General features: G+C 31.8%; 4 protein-coding genes across 10 annotated transcripts; 3 read left to right on the top strand and 1 right to left on the bottom strand.

The window, feature by feature from the left end:
- The first annotated feature begins 1,495 nt into the window (after nt 1-1,495).
- LOC124849159 (FCS-Like Zinc finger 8-like) lies at nt 1,496-4,146 on the top strand. 2 transcript variants are annotated; one of them, XM_088101040.1, is made up of 3 exons: nt 1,496-2,210; nt 2,312-3,099; nt 3,607-3,745. In XM_088101040.1, the coding sequence occupies exons 2-3, from the start codon at nt 2,384-2,386 to the stop codon at nt 3,620-3,622; spliced, it is 732 nt and encodes a 243-aa protein (XP_087957166.1). In that variant the 5' UTR covers nt 1,496-2,210; nt 2,312-2,383; the 3' UTR covers nt 3,623-3,745. The 2 variants fall into 2 exon arrangements, with proteins under 2 accessions (XP_087957166.1, XP_047183000.1); XM_047327044.2 differs by having other exon boundaries at nt 1,506-2,210; nt 3,708-4,146.
- Nucleotides 4,147-10,118: 5,972 nt separating this feature from the next.
- Nucleotides 10,119-19,116, bottom strand: LOC148191854 (Pentatricopeptide repeat (PPR) superfamily protein). 6 transcript variants are annotated; one of them, XR_015782616.1, is made up of 3 exons: nt 18,892-19,116; nt 17,375-17,521; nt 10,119-10,621 (listed from the first exon to the last, which is right to left on the bottom strand). XR_015782616.1 is itself a non-coding variant. In XM_088100478.1 (3 exons), exon 3 carries the CDS (start codon nt 17,174-17,176, stop codon nt 14,984-14,986), a length of 2,193 nt encoding a protein of 730 aa, XP_087956604.1. In that variant the 5' UTR covers nt 17,177-17,201; nt 17,375-17,521; nt 18,892-19,116; the 3' UTR covers nt 14,859-14,983. The 6 variants fall into 6 exon arrangements, 4 of the variants coding, with proteins under 4 accessions (XP_087956604.1, XP_087956603.1, XP_087956605.1 ...); XM_088100478.1 differs by lacking the exon at nt 10,119-10,621 and adding an exon at nt 14,859-17,201; XM_088100477.1 differs by lacking the exon at nt 10,119-10,621 and adding an exon at nt 14,859-17,185.
- LOC124849158 (uncharacterized) lies at nt 10,663-13,157 on the top strand. The gene has a single exon (XM_047327043.2). It carries the CDS (start codon nt 12,661-12,663, stop codon nt 13,015-13,017), a length of 357 nt encoding a protein of 118 aa, XP_047182999.1. The 5' UTR covers nt 10,663-12,660; the 3' UTR covers nt 13,018-13,157.
- Nucleotides 19,117-19,646: 530 nt separating the features above from the next.
- On the top strand, nt 19,647-23,469 carry LOC148191853 (uncharacterized). The gene is made up of 7 exons (XM_088100260.1): nt 19,647-19,700; nt 20,100-20,205; nt 20,571-20,621; nt 20,755-20,799; nt 20,890-20,998; nt 22,486-22,765; nt 23,002-23,469. The coding sequence occupies exons 1-7, from the start codon at nt 19,647-19,649 to the stop codon at nt 23,203-23,205; spliced, it is 849 nt and encodes a 282-aa protein (XP_087956386.1). The 3' UTR covers nt 23,206-23,469.
- The last annotated feature ends 1,329 nt before the right edge of the window (nt 23,470-24,798 follow it).

The following is a 24,798-nucleotide window of genomic DNA, read 5'->3' as shown; positions in this document are numbered from 1 at the left end:
TTTAATTTTTAAACGTTATTATATTTTATCATTAATATACATATTAGTTAATTTGATTGGCCATACGTCTTAATTGCTGAAGTAAATTCCCAACACATTTTTTCTTTTATAAAAGACAAAACAAAGTTAAACCAGCTAACACATTAATGAATATAACCGTCTCTTGAAATAAAAAAACTCTTAATTAATAATATTTTAGTTAAAATAATTAATATTTTAGTTAAGTATTAAAAGAAGCTGTTTCATGAGACGCTAACTTATTAATTTGGATAGAATAAATTTTTTATTTAAATTTAAAATATGATTTTATTTGAATTTTGAACATAAATTTGTAGATAAATTGATATTTAAGTTAATAAGATAATTAAATATTTATATAATCGAACATAAAAATATTTATAATAAAATATGAGAATAAGTATTGATTGAAAAAATACTAATTATATTTATAAATCAACGAGCCTATATTTCTATTAATAATATAATAAATAGTAATCAAATTATCGACCGTTATAACGTATAAATATAACTTAAATAAATATAAGTTTGGATAATAAGAGAACTTAATTTTTTTTATTAAATCACGTTCTTAAATATTGGACCACATACATTATTATTATTATTATTATTATTATTATTATTATTATTATTAAAAGTATATTAATGAAGTGAAGTTAATATTTTTGAAGTTATAAGAGTAAAAAATGTGTATATGAGAAGAGTGTGATGCGTTAATGTGATTGACACAGAAAGCCACCCCATGCCAAAGAAAGTTAATTGCAGAGTGGCACTGTTGAGAAGAAAGTCAATGTATTTTTTATTTGATAAGATACCGCTTTTACATTCATATCAGACATAGTATAAAAATACAAGGTTTAATGTCTCAATATATCCCTATTTTTAAAATAGGTCTTTTTTTTCCGACATCTGAATTGAGTCTTTATTTTTGTAAAATTGAATCGAATAGGACCTTTCCGTCAAATTGAAATGACGCCGTTAAGAAGAATATACTTTATTTCTGGGTGAAAATAATGACGGCGTCACTTCAATATGACGGAAAGGTCTTTGATTCAATTTTACAAAAATAAGGACTCAATTGAGATGCCGAAAAAGAAAGGGACCTATTTCAAATCCTGGATAAAAATAGGGATATATTGAGATATTAAACCAAAATATAATGATAAAAAAATATAAATTTTTATATTATTTAAAAAAAAATAAAAAATTAAATAAAAATTATTTTACACATTTAAATATTTTACATTCATTATCTTTATTTATTTTTTATTCTTTTTAATCATTTTATCTATCTTTATAATTTGTGTCAAATAAATATAAAGATGTATTATAGTATTGTTACTTAAAAAATAAGTAAGGACAATGTAAAATATTTAGTTGGATGAAATAATCTTTACTCTTTTTATTTATTTATTTTTTGTGATAAAAACCACTGATTCTTATGCACACGCGTCTTTATCAGAACACACGAAACCGCTTTCTGTTTTTGCCTCACTGACTCTCCTCCTATCTATGGGCCAGTTTTTCAGGAATTCATCATCCTACACTCCTAAGTGCTCAAACAGAGAACAACCAACAATCTTCAATTCCTTTTCCTTTTCTCTTTCTTCTCGCCATTACTGTTGGAATCCGAATTTAGGGACCAGTTTTGGTTTTACTCTCTCTACTAATCCTTCCTCTATTTCTGATGTGTTCGGGAAATAATGGCGCTCACACGCACCAACGCAAACTAAATTGAAAGCTAGCAAAAATACAAACAACTCTTCTTTGTTTCTGATGTGTGATGCATGCACCTCTGGTCCCTTGATCATGACCACTGAGACTCTCTTTGCATGTCGTTTCTCACTCCCCTTTTGATTCTATTACCTCAGACGGAGCAATAGAGGACGACAAAGCCTGAAAAATTTTTCCTTTTTCTTCTGCCCAGATTTTCTAATGAATTTAACACTGCTGGTATAATCTGTAAACAAGAGGGTCGAGAGAGAGAAACAGGAGTTTTTTCATTGAAACTTGTTGCCGATTTCTGGTTTCTGACTCTGCAAACCAAAGTGAATTTATTTGACTGCAGTTTTGCACATGTGCTGTAGAGTGTAGTACACTGGTTAGTTGTACAAGTCTCCAACACTGCAGATAAAAACACAGAATTGGTTTTTTGATGTTGTCTTCTCGAAGTTATGGTACTGTCCCTTCAGGTGATTACTACAATCTCTCTCTCTTTACACTCACCCACTTTTACATGCATAACTTTAATTTTCTAGAGTGGTGTTTAACTGTTCTGATTGTTTTCGTGTAGAATAAAAATGAACTGTAGTGGTAGAGAGATCCACGCAGAGCAGCCTCTATTGATTGACAAGCTCTGATTTTGATGGCGTTTTGTAGCTCCTCACCGTCTATACCAGAAAAATACAAGAAACTGGTATCGTCTTTCTTCGGTTCTCCTAAGCTATTCGCCAATTTCACATCGAAAGTGTTGTGTGAAACTGAGACTGCGATGAGTCCAACCTCTATACTCGACAGTAAGCCTTTGTCTGGCTTGAAAAACCCTTTCAGGTCAGAAACAAACAGCCCCAGAACCCCAGTTGGCGAACACAAGCGTTGTTGGGATAAATTGGATTCAAAGGGTCTTGTTGATGCTCTTGTTGACGACAATGGACCTGGGGAAGTAACATCAAAGTCACAAAGCAGAATGATTCTCTTTGGATCCCAGCTTAAGATTCAGAATCCTCCACTGTCTCATCCGACAGTCTCTCCTCAATCACCTAAATCTGTGTTTGGTTCCGCCAATTCAACCCTCGAACCCTCCAAATCTTCGAGAGTTTTCACGGGATCTATCTCTGCCAGTGAAATGGAGCTTTCAGAGGACTACACTCGAGTGATTTCTCACGGGCCTAACCCAAGAACTACTCACATATTTGATAACTGCATCGTTGAGAGTGGCTGTTTTGATTTTGGATGTTCTTCCTCTCCAATGGAAAATGTGTTTCTACCTCCCCACACCAGTTTTTCCACCGAAAGCTTCATGAGTTTCTGCTTTTACTGCAATAAAAATCTTGGTCAGGATATGGACATCTACATATACAGGTACTTTTTTTATTTTCTGTATCCATCCATACCATAAACACCACTGTAATTTATGCAGTTGTGACAACCTTTTAAAGTTTTGCTACTTGATTTGGATGCGCGTATCTAATTAAGATGTAGGATTGACAGAAAATTTACAACTTTTAATCTCTGCATGAAATTTAAGGTGATATCTTGCATTGGCTTCAGATCACATGGCAGAGTTAAATTTAATATAATGGATGTATAACTTGGTGACTTTCATCTTTGGCTTCTCCCAGTAGAATGTCAAGACACATTTGATTCATGGAAAACACTCTGATGAAGTTTTTATACAGATGTTTCCACCACTATTTTTGAATTAGAATTTGCGTTTTTATCTGAACAATCTGTATAATCAAAGTTTATATTAAACGTTAACATGAATCAGTGAGTTGAAGTTTCAAGTTGGATCAGAGAATGACTGATTTTTTTATCCAATAGCTTACAAACTGACAAGAAGATACTGATGGGAAACTTTGAATCTAGTATTGACAGATGGTGATTGGATAAAAGACAGATTTTGAACAAAATTAAGTGAAAATATGTTGGATGAGCTGACGAGTGTGGTTGTGTGGTTTAAAATTCAGGGGCGAGAGGGCATTTTGCAGCCGTGAATGCCGTGACGAGGGAATGCTGTTGGAAGAGAGGATGAACAAATTGAAAGCTGGAGATTGAGATGATGTGACATAGATCAGTTTCCTTCCTTCCTTCCTTATTTGGTTTGCTTCAAAGAACTACTAATAATAACTCTTTGATTTTTGTTAGTTGCTTTTGCATAGATTCATTTTTGGGACATAAAGTGGTCCTTAAAGATCCTGGATCCACTGTACCTGGTTTTGTTCTTTCTGTTTCTCTCTTTCTGGGTGGTAGTTCTGTAGAAGAAGGTGGAAAGGATTGAAAATGAAAGGCTGAAATACTGTAGAGAAGATTTTGATAGAAACGATGAATTAGGAGCATGCTATTTGGTTTTACATTGCTCTTAAAGTTTTCGACAGTAATAATACATACTATAATTACCGCACGTAAGACCAATCTCATCGTATCAACTAGATTTTTTGAGGATCTGCACATATCGTAAACACTTTTCTGACTGCATTTGAGGAATTACTCTCTGCCAATTTCGAAAGGGAGAATTAGAAGAAGCCAAGTTGCTGTTTTATCTTGACAAAAGAAGAAGACACTAACAATTATGGTCGTACCTTTATTTGGTTGATTGGTAGTTTTTGTACTCAAGCACATTTTGTCCTCATGGCCCCTGTCCCACTACCAATGAACTTCATCACCATTTTATTAATTTCTCTATTTTTATTTTTTTTATCTCTATCACTCAGCCCAAAATTGAAAAGTGTAGATTCTATTATGAACACTTGAATGTTGAGTTATACTCATTTCACACCGTTTTTCTTAATAATAAAAAAGTGAAAATAGAAATGTTAAATGAATGCAAAATAGTTTTCTTTGTTCTATAATATATATAATACCTAATTTAGTGTTTTTCTTTTATGTAACATATACATTTCATAGGTAATCTAGTATTTGGGATTTCTAAGAGGATTCTATTTATCTGGAAAACTCGTTTTTACTACTTTCAACTTTTTTTTGAAAGGATCCTACTTTTCAAAACACCACATAAGTGTCGTTTTCTCTTATTATCTCCCTCTTTTAACATTTTTATTAAGAACAATGATATTTTGACATTTATAAGTTTTTTACATTCATTTAACACTGTTCTTTTTTACTTTTTTATTTTTTGAAAAGTTACAAAAAAAAATTATTTTTTTAAAACTATTTTATCTTTGTTAGGTGTGTCAAATAAATATCAATGTCATGATACTTTTACTTTTTTAGTAACCCCATCAATAACCATACATAGGTCGAATCAATAACCATACATAGGTCAAATTGGGATGTAGGTATATGTTTGATTAATATTAACAATAAATATACAATCAATATAACTAACTACCTGAATATCATAAATTTATATAATCTAATTACGATAGTACTGATGTAATTTAGAGTTAATATAATCATTTTTAACGTTATTTCTGCTATTAGTCTGATTCAATTAACCGATCAGCTTACATAGAACCGTGAGTTATCAACTGCCCGGTTCTTTATTGATCGAATAGTCTGTACACATGTTTAATTTCATAATATTTTCTTCGCAATAACAAATACGTTTCAAAGAATAAAAAAAAGAAAGAAATATTAAACTGTCTTAGGGTATGCCTCGTAAGCGATTTGGGTGTGGCAATAAGAATGACCTTTTTACTTTCATCATAAAGACTTTTACTTCATATTTCTGGAAGCAATCACTGCAGCAGTTGACTTATCATTACCAACTGTTCCATTCACTTTCAATTCTTTCTTTTTTTTTCTTCTCTGCCCCCACTTCTCAGACGACAACTTCACTGGGCCTAGATCCCAAATCTCCAAAGATTAATAATGCACCTTTTTATTTTCACTTTTATAAATCTATAATTATTGTACAACCAATCTAAAAACAGAACTTTTTTTGCCAAACATTTTCAGAAGGAACATAATATCAATTTCTTAAATTCGTCAATTAACAATCAAACCATTGGAAGAAAACAAAGTTCCAACATTTGAATCCAGAAACTGACGATGGTGTCTTGTTACGTTATGAATGCTGTTGAAAATCCAAGAGTCTAAGTCCCACATTGGATAAAAATAAGAAAATAGAGTATTATATAAAGGTGAAAGACCTGTTGTCTTAAGGTTTTAGGTAAAAAATAATGTCGATTCCATATATAGTTGACTCATGTATAACTCACAGAAACCTCTCCTCGATAAACTCAACAAATGTTTGGTCATTGTTAACTGTTTCTGTCAGACACTTGATAAGCTGACAAGTGGGATCAAACTCAAACTTTGGAGACCCCACAGTCAGATGAAGGCAAGCAATAACTCAAATATGTGACTGATAACTCATCTGAGCTCTTTGTTACCCTTTTTACCAAAATCGTTAATGATCTCATCATATATTATCAAAGGTATTCAACCAAGTTCAACATCTATGCGCATTATTGTACCTTCTCCAAACCACGAAGGTAACAATAGAGACCTTCTTTCACTTGCTACCAATTATGCAGACACATTTACAGACATGTCGTTTCTCCAAGTTGCAACTGTTCATCACCCTTTTACATGTGAGCATTGCGTTTTATTGTCTTTCCACAGTTTAACTGATAACATATATTCTGTTTTCTATTCATTTATCGAATATGCATTGTTCTAGAAGCTTTAATTATTAAATAAAATCGCATAACCCTACGAAAATGATACCTATGATTATGATTATAAAGACGAAGAACCATAAACAAACATTTTTTTATTAATCCTCCAACAAGTTTCAATTACTTATTCATAAACTTGCAAATTCAGTTTGTTGAAATGACATTTTTTATTAATATTTACATGACTGTATGTTTAATTACTTATCTTAACTACTATTTACAATTTTCTAACAAGAATCAATAATTTTTACCAGAATCAAATTAACCCATTATTCACGTTTATAGGAAAAAAAAAAGATCAAACCAAAACTTAAGTATTTTTTTTATCAAATTTAACCAATAATGAGTTAACACTCAAATTCGTAACCTGTCGAATTTGTAAACAGTTTGCATGAGAGCTTCGCTTCGGAGAATAGGCCTTATAAAATGAGGCCGGTCCACTTGTTTACCGGCTCATTTTGTTGGGCCTAATTTTGTTGGGCCTAATGATGATTGGCTTCAATATAGATGACTTTATAATTTATATATTTTTATAATTTTGTGTCAATTTTACAATTTTTTTAAACTATCTAAAATTTAAAGTACTAGGACTCAATGGATAACCTTGAGTGTAATTTTTAACCTAATTAATCGGGTTGAGGATTTTCAGAAATGTATTATTTATTATGTTAAACATACTTCTAAAATAAATTTTTCCAATTTTTATATATTCGGATTGATTTTTTCTAATAATTATAAGATACTAACAATATTTATAATACATACATAAATACCATTCACATGTAAAGTATAAAATTATTAACCGAATATTATTTTTATTATATATACTAGTAAAAGCATATGTATCACATTCACATGTTTCTTTATGATAATAAAAAATAATAAAATTATTATTATTATAATTGTAAAATTAAAACAACTTTCGTATCTTTATTGAAAATATAATTTATTTATTTTATGGATAGTTTTATAATTAAAAAAAAGGGTTAAATTTAAAAAACTATCAAATCAGGAAAACAATTAAATTTAGAAAATCAATCAATTAAAAAATAAAATTGATAAAATACTTATTTTAATTTTAAAAATATTTATTTAAATAATAAAATTAGAAAAAAAATTCTTTATTTATATATAATATAATATAATGTATAGGTATAGATATTATATAAAGGAGTTAGGTGAAGTTCATTAGAGAAAAGATTAATTTTGAGAGAATGTTAATGATATCAGAGAAAGATATTAAAGGAACACTAATGATTATTGATTTGAAGTTTAGTGGTAATAAGCTAGCTCTATTTGCAAACTTAGGCATTAATCCCCATCAAATTACAATGACTAACTTAAGATAATGATGCAATAGAGTTACTTTTTTTTCATTAATTTTTTTTTTTCTCTTTTGTCTTTCTTTCTTTCACTTATTTATCCTGAAAAACGGTTGTACAATGATAACTGTATCACATACAGTCAATATGCAATTCAAAGGTTCCAGAAATTCCTTGATCATTCCAATTATTCAACTTTTGATGGGACATGAGAGTGAAAATAAAATATAAATTTGATCCTCAATTATTATTTTTACTTAACCATTAATTTTAAAATTGAAAATAATATTAATTACTTTCTTGTTATTTATATTTGTATTAACTTAAAAACAAAAAAATGGAATAAATTATGATAAATATTTAAATCAAAGCAATTTTTTAAATATAAATAAAATAAGAATTACACAATTACTTGAATAATTTTATTACAATAATTATATATGATACAAGTAACAAGGTAGGTATAAATAGAGGATAACTACTCGTCCTATCTCCTTTTGTGTTTAAGAAAAGTTATATTATATTATAAATGATATCAATACTCATTCTTAGTTAAAATAGTTATATTTTGTAGGAAACATTAGATGTTTCGAGGAGACTATTCTTTTAATATTATTTTTCCGATGTGTCTTAAAATCGGAGCTGATAAACAACACAAAAGTAATTGAGACTTTAAATGACATTGGTACTACAAGGATTAAATGTGATTTTGGTCTCTTAATTTTCAGTAAAAATTAGAATTAGTCCTTTTTCAAAACTTTAGCCTAATTTAGTCCCAAAACTTTAGAAATGTGTAAAATTAGTCATTTTAACTAAATTTTATTAGTTTTATTTGATGCTTCAAGTGCGTTTCATGATAGTATTTGAGTTGTTTACACGGTTTGACATATTTTTGCTTCAATGTTCACTGAGAAATGCGTTTGAAACATCAAATAAAGTTAACAAAATTTGGTTAAAAAGACTAAATTCACACATTTCTAAAGTTTGGGGACTAAAATTAGTCCAAAGTTTTGAAGAGGGACTAATTCCAATTTTTACTGAAAGTTAAGGGACCAAAAACATATTTAACCCTTATTATAAATAATAACCGTGCTGTGTATTATTTTTTTAAGATAAATAAAATAAAATTATTATTATAATTATTAAAATAAATATAAATATAAATAGTTTTTATAATTTTATTATAGATAATTTTTTATTACAAACAAAATATTTTAGTTTTAGAAAATAATTAAATATAAAAAATGATCAAATAAAAGATATTGAATTTAAAAGGAACACTTAAAACATATATTCAAGAGTAAAACTGAAAAAAAAAACGTGTATATTAAAATGAAAGGTTTAATTATATATTAATATAAATTATTATTATTTATGATAAATATATGAAAATACAAGCGGTCAAGACATAGGAATTTATAAATTTATTATCTTGATATTTTGCATTAAAACTAATGTCAATATTTTACGTATTGGTAAATTTTGTGAATATGTAGTTGTCAAAGGTATTTTGTTGTTTAAGACAGTAATCTAGACAATCAAATATTATATTAAAATTTTAAATTTACAATAAATATGATTATTTATCTTTTATTTTATATTTATATTTATAAATTTTAAGATGAATCTATTATTCATAAAACTATAATTACGGTCAAGAACTAATAAATAATACTCATTTGTAAATTTATTATAAATTATATTTAAGATTTTTTAGGATTTACAACCACTTAATTGTTCTTATGAGTGTTAGACTGATCTTAATGTTGACTCATAAAAATGTGTAACATAACATAAATATCACAAAGTTTTCTAATCAAAGGTGAGACAAACTTTGAGTCTAAATGTAATTTTTTCCTCATTATCATCACGTAAGAAAGATAACAAAGTTATTCATATTAAAATGTGAAAAGTAATTAAGAAGAAAATGGTTGGGAGTGTGGTATTGAAAGAAAGAAAGAGGCAAACAGTTGATATTTGAATGACAATGTAACCAAAAGTTGGGTAAGTCTGAAGGGAGTGGCTGGGTGGTTTCAAAGTTGCACATGCCGATGTTTCCTTTCATATGTTCATGTCTTTCAACGTGGACCAACTCGACTTTGAATACATTCTCTTTTCTCATGAAAAGAATTCGCGAAGGTGACCAATCACAATTACGAGTAGTCTGTTTTTACGTGGATTACATAAACATCAATAATATAATTTTATATGGATTACACAAACATCAATAATATCTTAACCAATTATAAAGAATTAACATCATTCTTTATCCAAAATCTTAAAATAACAAATTAATATTAATGAGTCTTTCACCTGTTCTACTTTCTCATTTTTATCTAACGTGAAACTTACACTCGCACTTGGATTTGGATTCCCGATTAAACGGAAAACCAATTACGATCTTACACACATCAGAAATCCAGAATACTCGTGTGTCTATGTATTTAGTTGTGAAAATGAATCAACAACATTAGACCCAACTCAACAATGTTGCTGAAAGCAACGTTCAAGAAGAAGAAGATAGCAACCTGACCTAGGCCACACAATTAACACTTAAATTCCAGGAAATTCTACCACTATGACACAATCCTCTGATAATTCATTAACTTCAATTTAATGATGTTAGGATACACTCAGTGTCGCGTCACATAAAAGGAGACCCATGAAAGTGAACTAATCACAGATTGGAGAAATGGCCAACACTGTGAAGTGGGGTCCTCGATTTTCTATGTTGATTTTCAAAATTATTTTCAAGTTAAACCTTTTGCATTTGCTTAAATTCCTGCATTTTAACAGTGGCAACTTGATTTGCCAAGACAACCAAGCAAAGGGTACGTTTGCCATGTGCAGGCTAACTGGCTGAGCAGCATTGCACATACCATTTTGACTAGAATCACATAAAGAGATCTTGTTTCTTCGCTGTACATGAAAGAGAAAAAAATAAAATTAGAAAAGACATAATTGTTTTCGCCAAAAGATAAAACAATCCACAATATTTGTTCTATTATTGCCACCTGCAAGTAGAGATTTCGGCATTCTGTAGTCAAGTTGTCTATTCAGTGTTCTGTCACATTCATTTGTCAATTGAATTTTCTTTTATAGCGATTTAGTGAATAACAATAATGCTTAGTATGATATAAAGTTGTTGAAAATAAGAGAAAACAAAAGGTATGCCATGTTAACTTTCAAGTTTGGTGCATTCAGAAGTGATATCTCAGATGCAAATCCGTTTTCATAAGCTAAATCAACCAGTCCATTCCTCATAGCTAAGTAATGAAAATTCTAATACGAAAAGCTGCTGAGAATTCTAATACAAAAAGCGGATGAGAATTCAAACGTGAGTCTAAGCCCCACGTAAAGTAAAACTGAAAAAATAGATTACACTGTAAAGTTGAGATCTATTAAATCATTGTCTTAAGGTTTTCGATAAAAAGCGATGTCAATATCTTGTATAGTATCAGAGTCGATAATTCGTCTTGGAATGCTTCCGTTGGAAGAAAAGTGTAACAATGTGGAAGAAACTCATTCTTGAAGAAGAATTTGTCTTAAGATTTTGGACCGAAGATATTTCTTAACAGTGATTGTGATTGTCTTACCTCACTAAGTCTTACCTCACTAAATACCTTAGAAAAATAATCAATTAGCACTCCAAATTCATATAATTCATTAAGCTAACCAGACGAACAAGACTACCTATTGCCCCATGTGCTTGGGAGTTTCTCAGTTTTCTCCTTTATTTCTCAATAATGGTGGGGAGAAAAACTATGATGCAGAGAGTCTTAGGAAAAAAAAACTAGCATGAAACAGAGAAATACTGAGTCTTAATAAATGACTACATTATCGTATAAGATAGGTGTCGTATCTAGGTTCATACACGAGAGAGGAAAAAGGATTAGACAATCACGAAGCTAAATACAAGTCACTTATCTTTTAAACCGAAAGCAAAGGTCAACAGAAAAGAAGAACGAGCACTCAGACAACTCATATCCATAATTAAGCAGGTGCCTCAGTGTCAGTTCAATAAAGTAGAATTGTGAACAACAAAAAATAATCCTTCAAACTGATAATCATAAAATTGTGAGAATGAAATTCACGTAACATCAGAAGAACTATTGGACAAACTACCAAAAGCGACGACAAAACAACATAAATAAACATGCTATAAAAGAATCCAACCGCACATTACCCCACCTTCATGTAATTTTGTGTTAAAGTCTAACTCAATACTAAAGAACCGATAGTTTGACAGTGGATAAAACAATATCTTCATACAAATTTTGTTAGAATAGGTTTTAATCTGTATTAATAAATGGACTTTAAGTCTAATTTAAACATACAAAACTAATTTGTAAAAGATGATTTATAGTCATTTATATACTATATAAATTGATCTTATTTTCGGTACATATGAACTTTGAATGACCGTTGATTATCTCAATTTCTGAATTCTGAGGCCTGAAGAGGAGTTATTAACAAGGAATAAGACAGATATCAGATAGTTGTAGTATTTAGTGAAGGTAATTCATTTGTTTGATTAGAAGATGATGTGTGACATTACTAATTGTTATTAAATGCAAAGTGGGGTCAAAAGCAAGGCCCCTCCGACCACTCCCTTTTTATTTTCCACATCCGCCATGTCCCTTAGAACATGGAGGAAATTATGACAGTCTTCCCTACTTAAATTCCCATTCTCTCTTTCATCTCAAACACCATAAAAGCTCTAGTTGAACAACACACTCTTACTAGTTCTTGAAGCAAAAAAACCATCAATCCCAACTGAGAAAGCGCACAACTTGTCAACATAAAGTAAATAACCAAGACTGTTTCTGTCATCATTGCGCTCGAATCCGACCAAAACAAGAAAAGAACCACCCGTGGCTGCCATTATCCGAAGATTCTCATTCTCCTCCTTAAAAGGGAGATAAGAGTTCATAAAGAACTTGTCTTTACAGCCAGATATGGAAGTGGAATCGGTCAAGTGTGAGTGCTGTGGCCTCAAAGAGGATTGCACCCCAGAATATATCCGCGACGTGAAGGCCAAGTTTGACGGGAAATGGCTATGTGGGTTGTGCTCAGAAGCAGTGAGAGACGAGATTAACAGAGGGAAAATGCCTTTTGCCATGGATGAAGCTGTGAAAGCTCACATGTCATTCTGTGGGAAGATCAAATCGAATCCTGCTGTTAGAGTGGCCGATGGGATGAGGCAGATGCTGAGGAGAAGGTCAACTGATTTTACTTCACCGTCAAACAAGTACAGTGGCAGGTCAAACACCACTTCTCAAGTCACCGATTCCTCTGCTTTCACATTGCACTGATGAAAACAGAGGAACCTGCAAGTTGGAACAGGGAATACCATATAACTATCTTTCCTTTCGTTCGAATAAAGTTTATACTTAGCTTTTTGTGGCTACGCTTCTCATTTTGTCTTGTTGTACATAGAGTGCCTTTTGCTTCATCCGTCTTTTTCTTCTCTTTCTTTCTTTTTTTCTCTGTTTTCCTTTCTTGGCAGCAGACGTCTAATTTCCAAGATAAACTGTTAAATCCCAACTTTATTCTACATGTGACTGATCGGCAGAAAAACCATTCTCTTCCAAAAGTTCCTCTAGATCATACCGTACATACGATTTCTGCTTAAGATGGAAAAAGATTATGTAACTATCTTAATGCTTCTCGTTAAAAGATTAATCCCTTTGAAACTAACTTACTTTACAAGTCAAGTGGCATTTGTTGAGTATTGGAGAAATACAATAACAGATAAGACATGAAATGAATCATGTAAGAGATTTGACACCAATCTTTATTCAAAAACTTTAAAAGAAAAGGTTAACAACTCTTTCATTTTTTTTATAATATTCTACTTTTTTATTTTTATTCAACATGAGACTTCAACTTACTCTTTGAATTCTCACAAGCATTTGATGTTAAGCTCAACGTACTGTTTTTGAGCACTCTTTCTCATCTCAGTTTTACTAAATAATATGGGACCAATCTTTTAGTGCGACTGGTACTAGATTTCATACCATAATATTAAACTGAAAAACAAAATGTTCAGAGGTTTGACGCTATCATTTGTTGTCTATTTATTTTATCAGCAATCATTTCTTGTCCATAAACTTATCTGGGAGTTTAATTACTATGTTATTAAAGAAGCTCCTATGGTCAACTTCTCACTCTGTAACCCTCGACTTTCAAGCACAAAAAATGGATTTTTTTTTCACTGCCCTGTGGCTATAATGGAGAATGTCATCATCAACTTGTCTTATGTAATGATAGTATGCGATTTTCCTTTTATCTTACTACGTTATGTTATGTGGCTGACGATAGTTTTCTTGAGGTTGAGGCATAGAATCTCCATAAAGGTCCATTAAAGCAACACAAATCAAATGGCGAAGGACTAAATCCATTTGTTGCAGCTAAAGATGGATTATGAAATGTGATAATTAAGGTACTTAATTAGCTTTAACATTTGTGTGAATTATAATATCATGATTAGGCTACTGTGCCATTTTGGAGTTGGTGGTGTCGTGATGAATGGTAGCCGCCACTAGGCAACCACGCATGGATTCCAATTCTTCAAGTGCAATGATTTTCCGTAACCATTAAGTCATAAACTACTGAGACCTGACCTTCCAAGCAATTATTTATGTATTTATGATAAATTAATGGAACACGACTGATCCTTACTGCTACTATTGGAAACTCCTTTAGAACATACACATCTCCTCTATGCATCAGGATTGACAATTTCTCCTATTCTTTAGGGTCACGATTGATTTTTTAAACATTTTTCTTTTAAGCAAAATAAAGTTCATAAATAATAGAAAAAATAGAGTCCTCCGGAGTCAAATACGAACTTGTTTAGATTTCCAATATGAAATGGGTTTGGTAAAGGAAATTTTGTAGAACCTTGAGGGAAGAAGATTCTGGCCGCTTAATGAAGGTTTAGAAGCACCTTTTATCCCATATAATTTCTTAATGCATATTTTGAAAGTAAGCTTGTTATGCGTGTGTCAAGTTCGATCGAGTTTGATGTCACTCTAATACTACTATAGATATGGTATCTGTAAAGTAACGTGGTCAAAATTTTCAATTATTTACTGCCAAATGAGCGGTATTCAACCAAAAGAAAATGAATTTATGGTAATTTTAAACAAAATTAGAAATGATGATCAACTTTATAGTAGTTAACCCTTGCCAAGCTGAAGTACATGCCCTGGCATATACAGGGCAGGCCCAAAATGAGGATATGCCAGTTTAATTCAATTTACAGATTGGAATAATTCACCAATAGTCTCTACAAGAACAAATTCCACCACTAAAATGGTGAAACCTAGTCCTGTCTCTCATAACAATCTCTGTTCGGTACTCCTTTGAGACCAGTTTCATAAAGGAATGACAATCCTCACAAATTCTAAGATTTTTAATTATACGAATGCATGATGATTCTTTTCTCTCACCAATTAGGCCGTAGCACAGTGCTAATTTTTCGCTATGCCAGAGAACTATTTCTTTTTTTTCTTCCTCTTCCAAATCAACCAAAATTCCCGAAGAGCTTGGTGTGTAACCAACTAGTTTCAGTTGACTCACTATCTCATCTAACTTTTTATATATTTCATCTGATTGCTTATGATATCTATCTGCCATCATAAACACATGCACCTCGTTATCCAGTTCAATCCTACTACATGCCTTCTCCTTTGAGATACCTTTATGACTCATTAATTTCCTGACCAGTCCGACATTATCCCACCTTTTTTCTTGGGCATAAATATTTGACAAAACTACAAGGGCCCCATCATGATCAGGCTCTAACTCAAGTACTCGTTTTGCAGCAAATTCCCCTAATTCAAGCTCACCGTGATTTTGACAAGCAGACATTAGGGATCCCCAGATGATAACATTTGGCGGAAAAGGCATAGTCTCAATAAGCTCCAATGCTTTTCTCAAGAGTTTGGCTCTGCAATATAGGTCCACCATGCAACCATAATGTTCACGTTGGGGAGAAATGTTGTGGTCATTGATCATGGAGGAAAAGAATTTCTCGCCCTCCTCAACCAAGCCTGCATGACTGCATGCATAAAGTATACCTATAAACGTAACCGCATTGGGCTCAATATTTTGTACTTTCATCCTATGGAAAAGAGCTATGGCACTATCAGCATCCCCATGAATGGCGAAAGCGTTGATCATGCTGGACCAAGATATCACATTTTTTCTTGGCATATTCTCAAATACCTCTCTTGCTCTGACCAAGTTGCCACATTTAGCATACATATCAACCAGGGCATTGTTGATGGGAAGAGCCCTTCCAAAACCATTTTTATCTGCATATGAATGAACCCATCTGGCTTTAACAAGTGCACCAACATGAGCACAAGCAGAAATGACACTCAGCATCGTGATCTGATCAGGCACTATTCTCCGTCGTTGCATCTCATCAAACAATTCAAGAGCCTCTTGAGGCTGATCACTTTCAGCATAACCAGATATCATGGCACTCCAACACACCAAGTCCTTCTCAACTATTTGGTCAAATATGAAGCGCGCATCTTTCACCAATCCAATCTTCGCATACCCCGAAAGCATAGCAGTAGAAACAACCAAATGTTTTGAGGGAAGTTGATCATAGACTTCCCTAGCCAGATACATAGCACCACAACTCGCATACATATTAACAAGAGCAGTCTGTAGATGTGAGTCAACACGAAAATCATTATCCTTAATGAACTCATGAATTGCTTTGCCATAGCTTAAATTTCCCGCATGACCACAAGCAGAAAGCACGGTACAAAGGATAATAGAATCAAGCTCCATACCAGAAATCTTCATTTCTTCGTAGAGCCTTAAAACATGGTCATAATGACCAATCTGGGAGTACCCATCAATCATAATATTCCAGGTAACGACATCCCTGTGAGACATTTTGTCAAACACCAAACGGGCATCCATAATACGTCCACATGCCGCGTACATGGCAATCAAGGCGGTTTGAATAAAAGGGTCGTCATGGAAGCCCAACTTGGAAACCAGGCCGTGAACCTCCAAGCCCAGATTCAAGGCAGAAAGTTTGGAAACGGCCTTCAACAGAGGGGGGAAGCTGAACCTGTCCAGAAGGGTACCGTTTCTCCGGACGAGGCGATAGAGGAGGAGGGTCCCCTCCGGTGTGGGGCCACGAGAGAACTGACGGAAGAGTTGGTTGGAGAAACGAGTGTGTGGATTTGGAATTTGGGTGAAAAGAGAAAGCGCATAGTGAAGGGCTGAAGGAGAAGAAGAAGAAGAAGGAAGGGTGCAACAACAAAGAAGGAGTTCGAGAAGCAGAGAATTAGAGTGGTCCACCTTTGAACGGAGGATCTGAGCATGCACTTGCTTCACATGTCTTAGCGTCTTGCATGATTCCAACACTCCTTTCTCTATACCAATCATCCTCGTGCTGCAAATGCTCGTGCTCATGCTCACGCCAATGCTCATGGCCATGCTTCTTCACTGTTTATCAGAATTTCTAAATTAAATTGTCAATAATTCATAACTTTTATATTATAAATTCAATTATTCATCATATATAGATAATTACATACTTTCAAAAAGAATTATGAATCCTAATTATTTACATGTTATAAAATATTTATTATAATAAAGAATATCTTTTGAAAAAAATAAAAAAAAATTCTATACCTGAATTCCAAACTCAAATCCTAAGCAATATGACTCCCAAGCATTTGGGAGAGGAGAACGAGTCTTAACTGCAACAACGTTTAGATTTTGCGATACTTTGAGAAACTCTGTTATTCCTAACAAGAAGGAGAAACTGATACTGGGAAACTGATACAGAGAGGAAGCAATGTTAACTCGCTTTTAGTCGCATCAAAGCCAACAAACTCAGTTTCCCCACTAATGTAGTAAAGGGATAACCAAGGATCAATCCAAGGACTCAACTATGATTAAGCTTCAGAATGTAGAGCTTAGTCTTGTATATTTACTACCTAATTATTAACTACTAATGCAAGGTGGGGAAAAGAAATGTATATTTACTACCTAATTATTAACTACTAATGCAAGGTGGGGAAAAGAAATGAAAACAGAACTCTAAACTACCTAAACAGAAACAGAAATTAAACTAGTATGAGAATTACATGCAACTAAAATGACCTAAAACTAAAACTATAAACAAGCAACTCAAATTGGAAATTTAAAAGCTAATCAAAAATCCTAAAAGCCAAATGAATATGAACAGTAAAGAAAGTAAATGTTGCAAACAGAATTGTAAAATCTACAGTAAAGAAAAGTCAATAAGAAACCTAAAACTAATGATTAAAAGCAAAGAATCGAGTGCATACTCATGAATCAGAACCAAATCTAATCATTACGAACAGAACACGACCTAAACTACTAATCAGGACAAAGTTGTTGGATAAAAGTCACAAAGCTGAACTAAATTTGCTTGAATTGGCATATCAATTGATTTATTATTATACAGAAAGACATCCTGTTCATAAATTGCCCACCTTGGGGTCTCAAGTTCTAATATAGAACTTAAAATGAATAACAATCAATTGATTTCCCAAAACAAAACAGATTCAATTCAATTTTAATGATTTTTAGCCAAATCAGCAAATGAAACACAATTGAATCTATTCCTAACTCACACTCATTAACAGCAACTAAAACAACATGAATGAAAATATTTTTTTCATTGATTGAACTCCTATCTGTCTCGAGAAGACATCTCGTTCATTTACGCCCACCTTGGGGTTGTATAATTCCAAAAGAAATTATAGAATGCAGAGTGACAGAATCCAAATCATTTTCAATGTAAAACAAGAAACACAAGAACACACAAAAATCAAAATAACAGAATCATATAACACTTTACAAATAGAACATCAAGAAAGAACGTATTATTAACAATAGCGTACAAAAAAAGGTACCGAACAAACTCGCAATCGAAGACACCACGGGCTGTCACCACCGCGAGTGTGCATTCCAAAAGCAAGGAGAACGGAAACCTACTCTATAAAAAGCGGAAAAGAACCCTAATCTACAGAGCTTAGAACTGTAACTGAAAGTGTATAAAGTGTATGAAGAAGTGTTCTCTATATCTCCTATTTACATGGTGAAAAACCCTTTATATAGGGTTGGAGAACGAAAAGATAGAAAAGGAAGGGGGAAAAGAAAAATGGAAGAGGGGGAACCTTGCTGTGACGTTTCGAGCTTCACCTTGATCCAACGGTCTCCAAAAGCTTTGCGCTCCAAACCCTCCGATCCACTTAAGCTTCGGTCAGCTTCTTTTCCGGCGAGGATCGTGCTCCGGTCACGTCTTCAGCTCCACCGGTCAGGTTCTTCTTTGGGTAAGTGGCGACAGCTTTTCTTCTCTCTTGTCCCAAAAGCAACAACTTCCCTCTTCACCTAAAACGACGTCGTTCAACTTAGGCCTCATTGCAGCAGGCCAATATGAAATGTTACAGTACATTCCAAGTGTGGCAGCAGCGGCCCACTCATCCAGACAGCAACGCTTCCAAATTTAATTCCAATCAGCCCAATCAGCTTCAATAGCCCATTTGTCAACTAAGCCCAATTTCCATTCCAGCAGCTCATTTCAATTTAACACCTCTCAATCAACTTCTATTATGACCCAATTGTTGGCCGAACCTGTAAAAAAATTAAACAGCAATTAAGAAAAAGAAGAGAATTTATGCAATTAAAACAAAACATTTTTTATTGAAAGAATTTCAGAAAAATACTAATTTCCTAATTATTAACAAAAACTAAAAATTACACCTACAAACTTCTTTTTAACTAAAATTTTATAAAACTAAAGAATCAAGAGAAAAACATAAAACTAATCTAATTCTAAGAAATTAAAAATTAAAAAAATTTAAGAAATAATTTTTAACAGAGAAAAATATATAAATACATAGGGTTATCAAGAAAAAGAGAAGGTGACGTAATGAGTTTGATTCACGCATGGCTCGATCTTATAGAAGTTCTCCAGTTCAAGAAGGTTCTTCCCTTCTATTTTGATAAAATGTCAATTTCCTTTCTCCTTCGATTCATTTTTAACAAATCAGAGTCAATGCATATCCCGGATCAGGTTAATTCCGAGTTTTACTGTTACACTCTCTACTTGGCGTCTGAGAGCACAGATTCAATGTTTTCGTCACTTAATTTTAATTGGGGTTTGCAATTTGGACTTCCAGATAAATGCTTTTATATTTGGAACAAATTTAGTTAAAATCAGCTTCTTTTAATTGGTTATCATCATAAAAGAACATGATTCCGTGGCTTCAAATTTCATTGAAAAGGTTTTCGTGCACACATTGTGAAAGTTCGTTGATGATGGACTTGACAGACGCCCGTGCTATAGGCTTTATCACTAAATATATGTGTTTTTCTTTTGTAGGAAAATTTGACACCTGCGGAAAATAATATTCTTAACTCGCTCAACAGGAAATGTGGGAAGGATTTTACTGCTTTTGCACTTGCTGGGTGTACAGCTGCGTGTATTGGTTTGTGATTTTAGTATCTTATTTATTGTGGTGCTAATTTATAATGATTTAGTGAATATTGCTTTAATATATGAAATTTTTGGCTTTGGATCATTGTATGTTTAATGTGTTAAAAGTAATCGGACTGGTGACTAATCCAAGCAGTGGCAGTGATTGTAAGAATAACGAAGATAAGAAATAAATACAAAAAGCGCTGTTCTTTCTCTTTTAGCTATTACCTTAACATCATGATGGAGAGAGAGAGGGTTAGTGTCTTACTTCTTATTCTAATCAGGAAGATTCCTGTATATTTTATTATTCTTCCATAGTCTCAGCAGATTATCATTTGGGGTTAGTATGACCATAAGATTATACCTTTATTGCAGCAACTCGGAATCTCAGTAAAGCAAAAATATTTCAAGTCAACCTTCCAGGCAGTAAGAGAACTACTCATTGTCTTCTTGTTTTAGAGTTGCATAACCAGAAAGAGTCCTTCATATTTTAATTATACTGACAGAGCAGACTCTCATTGGGGTTAGTATGACCATAAGCATTATACTTTTATTGCAGCAACTATGAATTTCAGTACACCAATTCGAGTCTACGTTTCATTTGGTAAGAGAAACCACTTATTATATTTTTATTTCTACAGTTTTACTAAGGCCTTCATAGGTTAGTCTTGTAAGTTGTCTTATCCTTTTGCAGTAGCTGGTGTTTACTCTGGAGTTTACCTAGGTCGAAGAAGCTTTTATTCGTTTACAGATCAGGTTCTTACAATGGATGGTAGCTTACTGCAGAAGGAGCTCACGAATATGTAGGTTTTCTCCTCTCAGTTGCTCAGACTGTGAACATTTTTTATTTGTGCGATAAGTTCCAATTACCATCTCATTCTTTCGTGTTCTTTAGTAGGCAATAAAATAAATGCTTTCATAAGCAGAGCAATTCAGCTTAGCTTTCGTCCACTGTGACGAGCTGTGTAGATAGGTGGGTGGTTGATTAAAACTGCAAAGGTTTTTTTTTTTGTGTGTAACAAGATCAATGTGAAGTGTCAATTACACGTTCTGAATAGAAGTAGAAAGTACGTTATTAGAAGGAGGGAGGGATATAGACAACCTTTTTCAAATGATATCAAAGACAGTCTAGGATTGATAGGAATGATGGTGAAGAGTTATTAAAAGCAAGGAAAGGTTATTATTACTTGGTATAGGAGTATTTTGGGTAAGTTGAAAATAAGGTGACTGTTATAGTGTTACAGTTCACATGATCGTAACCCGTGTTTTTTCTTTCAATCCAGCAGTGTTAACTTCTCTATTTTGTACATTGGATAGTGGAAATGAATGATTGGAACCCCGATATGGTAATCCGAACACTCATTTCCATTTTAACTGCAAAATCCCCCGTCCCCCAGTTGACTTATTGGTTGAAGACTCGACTATTATTAATCCAAATGAAATTGCTATGGGATTTAATTGATACCTTGTATTGTTGTAGTTGTCAAATTTTATATATAAGAATTTGATGACAGTTGAAGTTGTTCCAAATAATGTAGAGATTTTTTCAAATTTAAGTTTTTCATCTCTCTTTTACACTCTAGTTATCTTGTTAGCCATTCCTGTTCTTCTATTAGTTTTAGTTCCTTCTATCATTTACAAACATAGCTTTGGTCTTTGGTATCACTTGATCAAAGAACAGTTTTTTTTTTTACCATTTGAATTTAATAAACATGTAATGTCATTTTAACTGTTACATCGGTGACACAGCCTCTTAGGCAGTTTGAGATTTTAAGTCAAATTTGTTTCCATTTTTCCATCATCATATTTAAAGTAAGATATGGTTATAAAAGCAAAACTTACTATAAGAGGGCAGTACAAAGTCTAAATTGTATTAATTAAACCTATAAAAAGAATAAGAGCAAGAGTGGCTTCAAATGCAAACACCAGGACCCACAGTAGCACTTTTAACTTGATTGATAAGAACATACAAAAAATCCGCATCATTGAAAGTTAATTATGAAATATGAGTTGAGAATTAAAACCTGTTTTATTTGTTGTAACCAGTTAAAGGTTTATGCCTACCAATTGGATACTTTGCTTGAAATATAATTATCATCTTTGCATTTGGAACTGTCCATGTCCCCCATGAAATTATGTATATCTCCGGATTGCTTTGTCACTAAAGAGGGGTGACATGGAAAGAGAAAAAAAACAGCTTCAATCTCCAGTGATCTCTCCTATTTCATCGTTATTTTGATTCAGTTGCTTTTCATTTCATTTACACATTTTAATTATTGTTAAATGTCAGAATGGTGACAAAATACCAGAATGATCCCTCCGTGATGCAGCTTCTATTTAAGCATTTCTATTTGGAGAGGATTTTTAATGATTCGAGTAATAATCCTAAATTAATATGGAGAGACCGGAATTTCTTTAGCGAGGCAGTCCATGGTCATAGGACACACGATCAAGTCTCTTATTGTAAATCCCAAGACCATTTTCGTAATGATTCTAGTGATAAATCCCAAGGCAGGTCTGAAAATGTCACCAACAACAAAAATCCAAATCTTGAGACGAAGCATACTTTTGTAAGTATTCCTAGTTTCCCTTTTCTTGTTCTTTAATTAAAACTTTTAGTGTAATTAAATATACTAATTTCTAACTAATTTAAGGATAGAAGGATATGGACTGTGTTGGAGAACACGAGTGGGATTTTTTGTTATTGTGTCTATTACAAAAAGATTCTGTATCCTCTGGAAAATGATAATTAAAACGATCGATTTTGTTTTGAATATAACATTTTTTGGTATACATTTTATTGCAGATAAACGCAGGTACGACGTGGGAATCAGACCCACTGGATCGTGGTTTTGGTTATACTCAGCCTTTGGAAGACACTATTCATTCTGATTCCTCCAATAAACAACCTTCAGGAACACAAAATCGGGTTCGAAGAAGATCTCGCCGTTTGCGTCGGAAGCGGAATCATGATGACCTTTCCAACTCTGAACCTACAGCAGCTGTTTAGATCAATCACCCTTTAATGCTATCATTTACTATCTCACAGGAACAGTTATTAATTGGAACCTAAAACCCTATTAGATTTAATTTCGGAAATAATTAGAGGTTAAATTTTTTAACTTGCCATGCACATTGTTTGCTTTTCATGAAGGTTGTTGCTAAAGAGAAGAATCACTGAATTGTGGAAACACTATAGGCCTGATATTGGTGGACTAAGACCTGTTTGTTTTCAACCATTCCATTAAAATTAATCTTAAGTTTTAAAATATTATTCATGTATAATTTTAGTTAGTGTTCTCAAGTCACTCTGTTAACTACGGATAAGTTAATCTAACTAAACATTTAACTTGAATTTAGTCTAATTTATCATCAATTAGTGAATTAAATAAATTGACTAACTTAATTATATTTTTTTTCTTCAATTTCATGAAAGTAAAAAAGAATTCAGTTAAAATCTAAATAAAGTTCAATGAAAATGATATTAAATTTCATATACATCTTCAATTTAATCTGTTTCGAAAACACCAATTTTAATATAATAAATCACATTACTATTATATAATATACATTTATATTAATAAGTCATTTTTTCTTAATTAAAATTATGCTGTCAAAAAATTAATTGTGATAGTTTTTATTTATTAACAAATAGTATATTTTAATGTTTTTTTAATCGTGAGTAAAAAGTGAACTTAAACAATTCTGTAAAACTATGAATCTTGTAGTTTCTGCATTTTTAGGATTAAAAAAAAGACATGTTTATAAAAATTTAAAACAAAAAATAATATATTTAAAGATGACTGGAATAAAAAAACAATCTATTTATAAAATATATTTAAAGAATCGATTGACAATTTCTTGTACTATATTTTAATAATTTACTTGAAAATCATTAAATTGATATTTTTTTAAAATATATTGTATTTATTGTTTTTAATTTTATTTAACTGTTTATTTTTCTTGAAAATTCACAATTGTAAATTTGTAAAGTCTAACAAATAATTAAGAATATTAATGGTTAAAATGATACTTGATTAATTTATTATAAAAAATTAAACTTTAAATAAAGTTTTCTATTAGTAAATTTGATTTTATAGTCATTTTTCTAAACTTTTTTTTATCTTATCTCTATACCATTAGTTACATCTTTCATAGATAATATATATATATATATATATATATATATATATATATATATATATATATATATATATATATATATATATATATATATATTATGACAATTAATTATTTTAAAAAAGGATTATGAATATTAATTATTCTATTAGAACATGTTAAATAATATTTATCATATAAAAATTATCTTTTGAAAAAAAAAAAATTGTTCGTGTAATTTTCAAACTGAGATCCTAATAAATACATGAATGATGATATAAATTTCTATAAAATGCAAGTGGAAATAAGTTATAATTTTTCTTAGAGCAAAAATAGTCACATTTTGACAAGGATAAATTTCTATTAAACCCCAGTTATATTTTATATAATTCTTTCATACAGATAAATTATTTTTCTGTTCTATTTATAATAAGATTTTAAAATTATAATAACAAAACCTAGATTGAAAAAAAACAATTGTTTA

This window comes from Vigna umbellata, chromosome 10 (genome assembly GCF_029865625.1).
Source record: "Vigna umbellata cultivar VRB3 chromosome 10, Vumbellata_1.0, whole genome shotgun sequence".
NCBI lineage: Eukaryota > Viridiplantae > Streptophyta > Magnoliopsida > Fabales > Fabaceae > Vigna > Vigna umbellata.
The sequence above is the reverse complement of the archived record's forward strand: the minus strand, read 5'-3'. Positions and strand labels throughout refer to the sequence as shown.

Bases quoted from the DNA above. Each gene is read 5' to 3' on its own strand.
- LOC124849159 (XM_047327044.2), top strand. From the start codon at position 2,384: ATGGCGTTTTGTAGCTCCTCACCGTCTATACCAGAAAAATACAAGAAA. The intron at 3,100-3,707 runs GTACTTTTTTTA...TTTAAAATTCAG, and splicing joins ATGGACATCTACATATACAG to GGGCGAGAGGGCATTTTGCA.
- LOC124849158 (XM_047327043.2), top strand. From the start codon at position 12,661: ATGGAAGTGGAATCGGTCAAGTGTGAGTGCTGTGGCCTCAAAGAGGAT.
- LOC148191854 (XM_088100478.1), bottom strand. From the start codon at position 17,176: ATGGCCATGAGCATTGGCGTGAGCATGAGCACGAGCATTTGCAGCACG.
- LOC148191853 (XM_088100260.1), top strand. From the start codon at position 19,647: ATGAGTTTGATTCACGCATGGCTCGATCTTATAGAAGTTCTCCAGTTC. The intron at 19,701-20,099 runs GTTCTTCCCTTC...TTTCTTTTGTAG, and splicing joins AAGTTCTCCAGTTCAAGAAG to GAAAATTTGACACCTGCGGA. The intron at 20,800-20,889 runs GTAAGAGAAACC...ATCCTTTTGCAG, and splicing joins TCGAGTCTACGTTTCATTTG to TAGCTGGTGTTTACTCTGGA.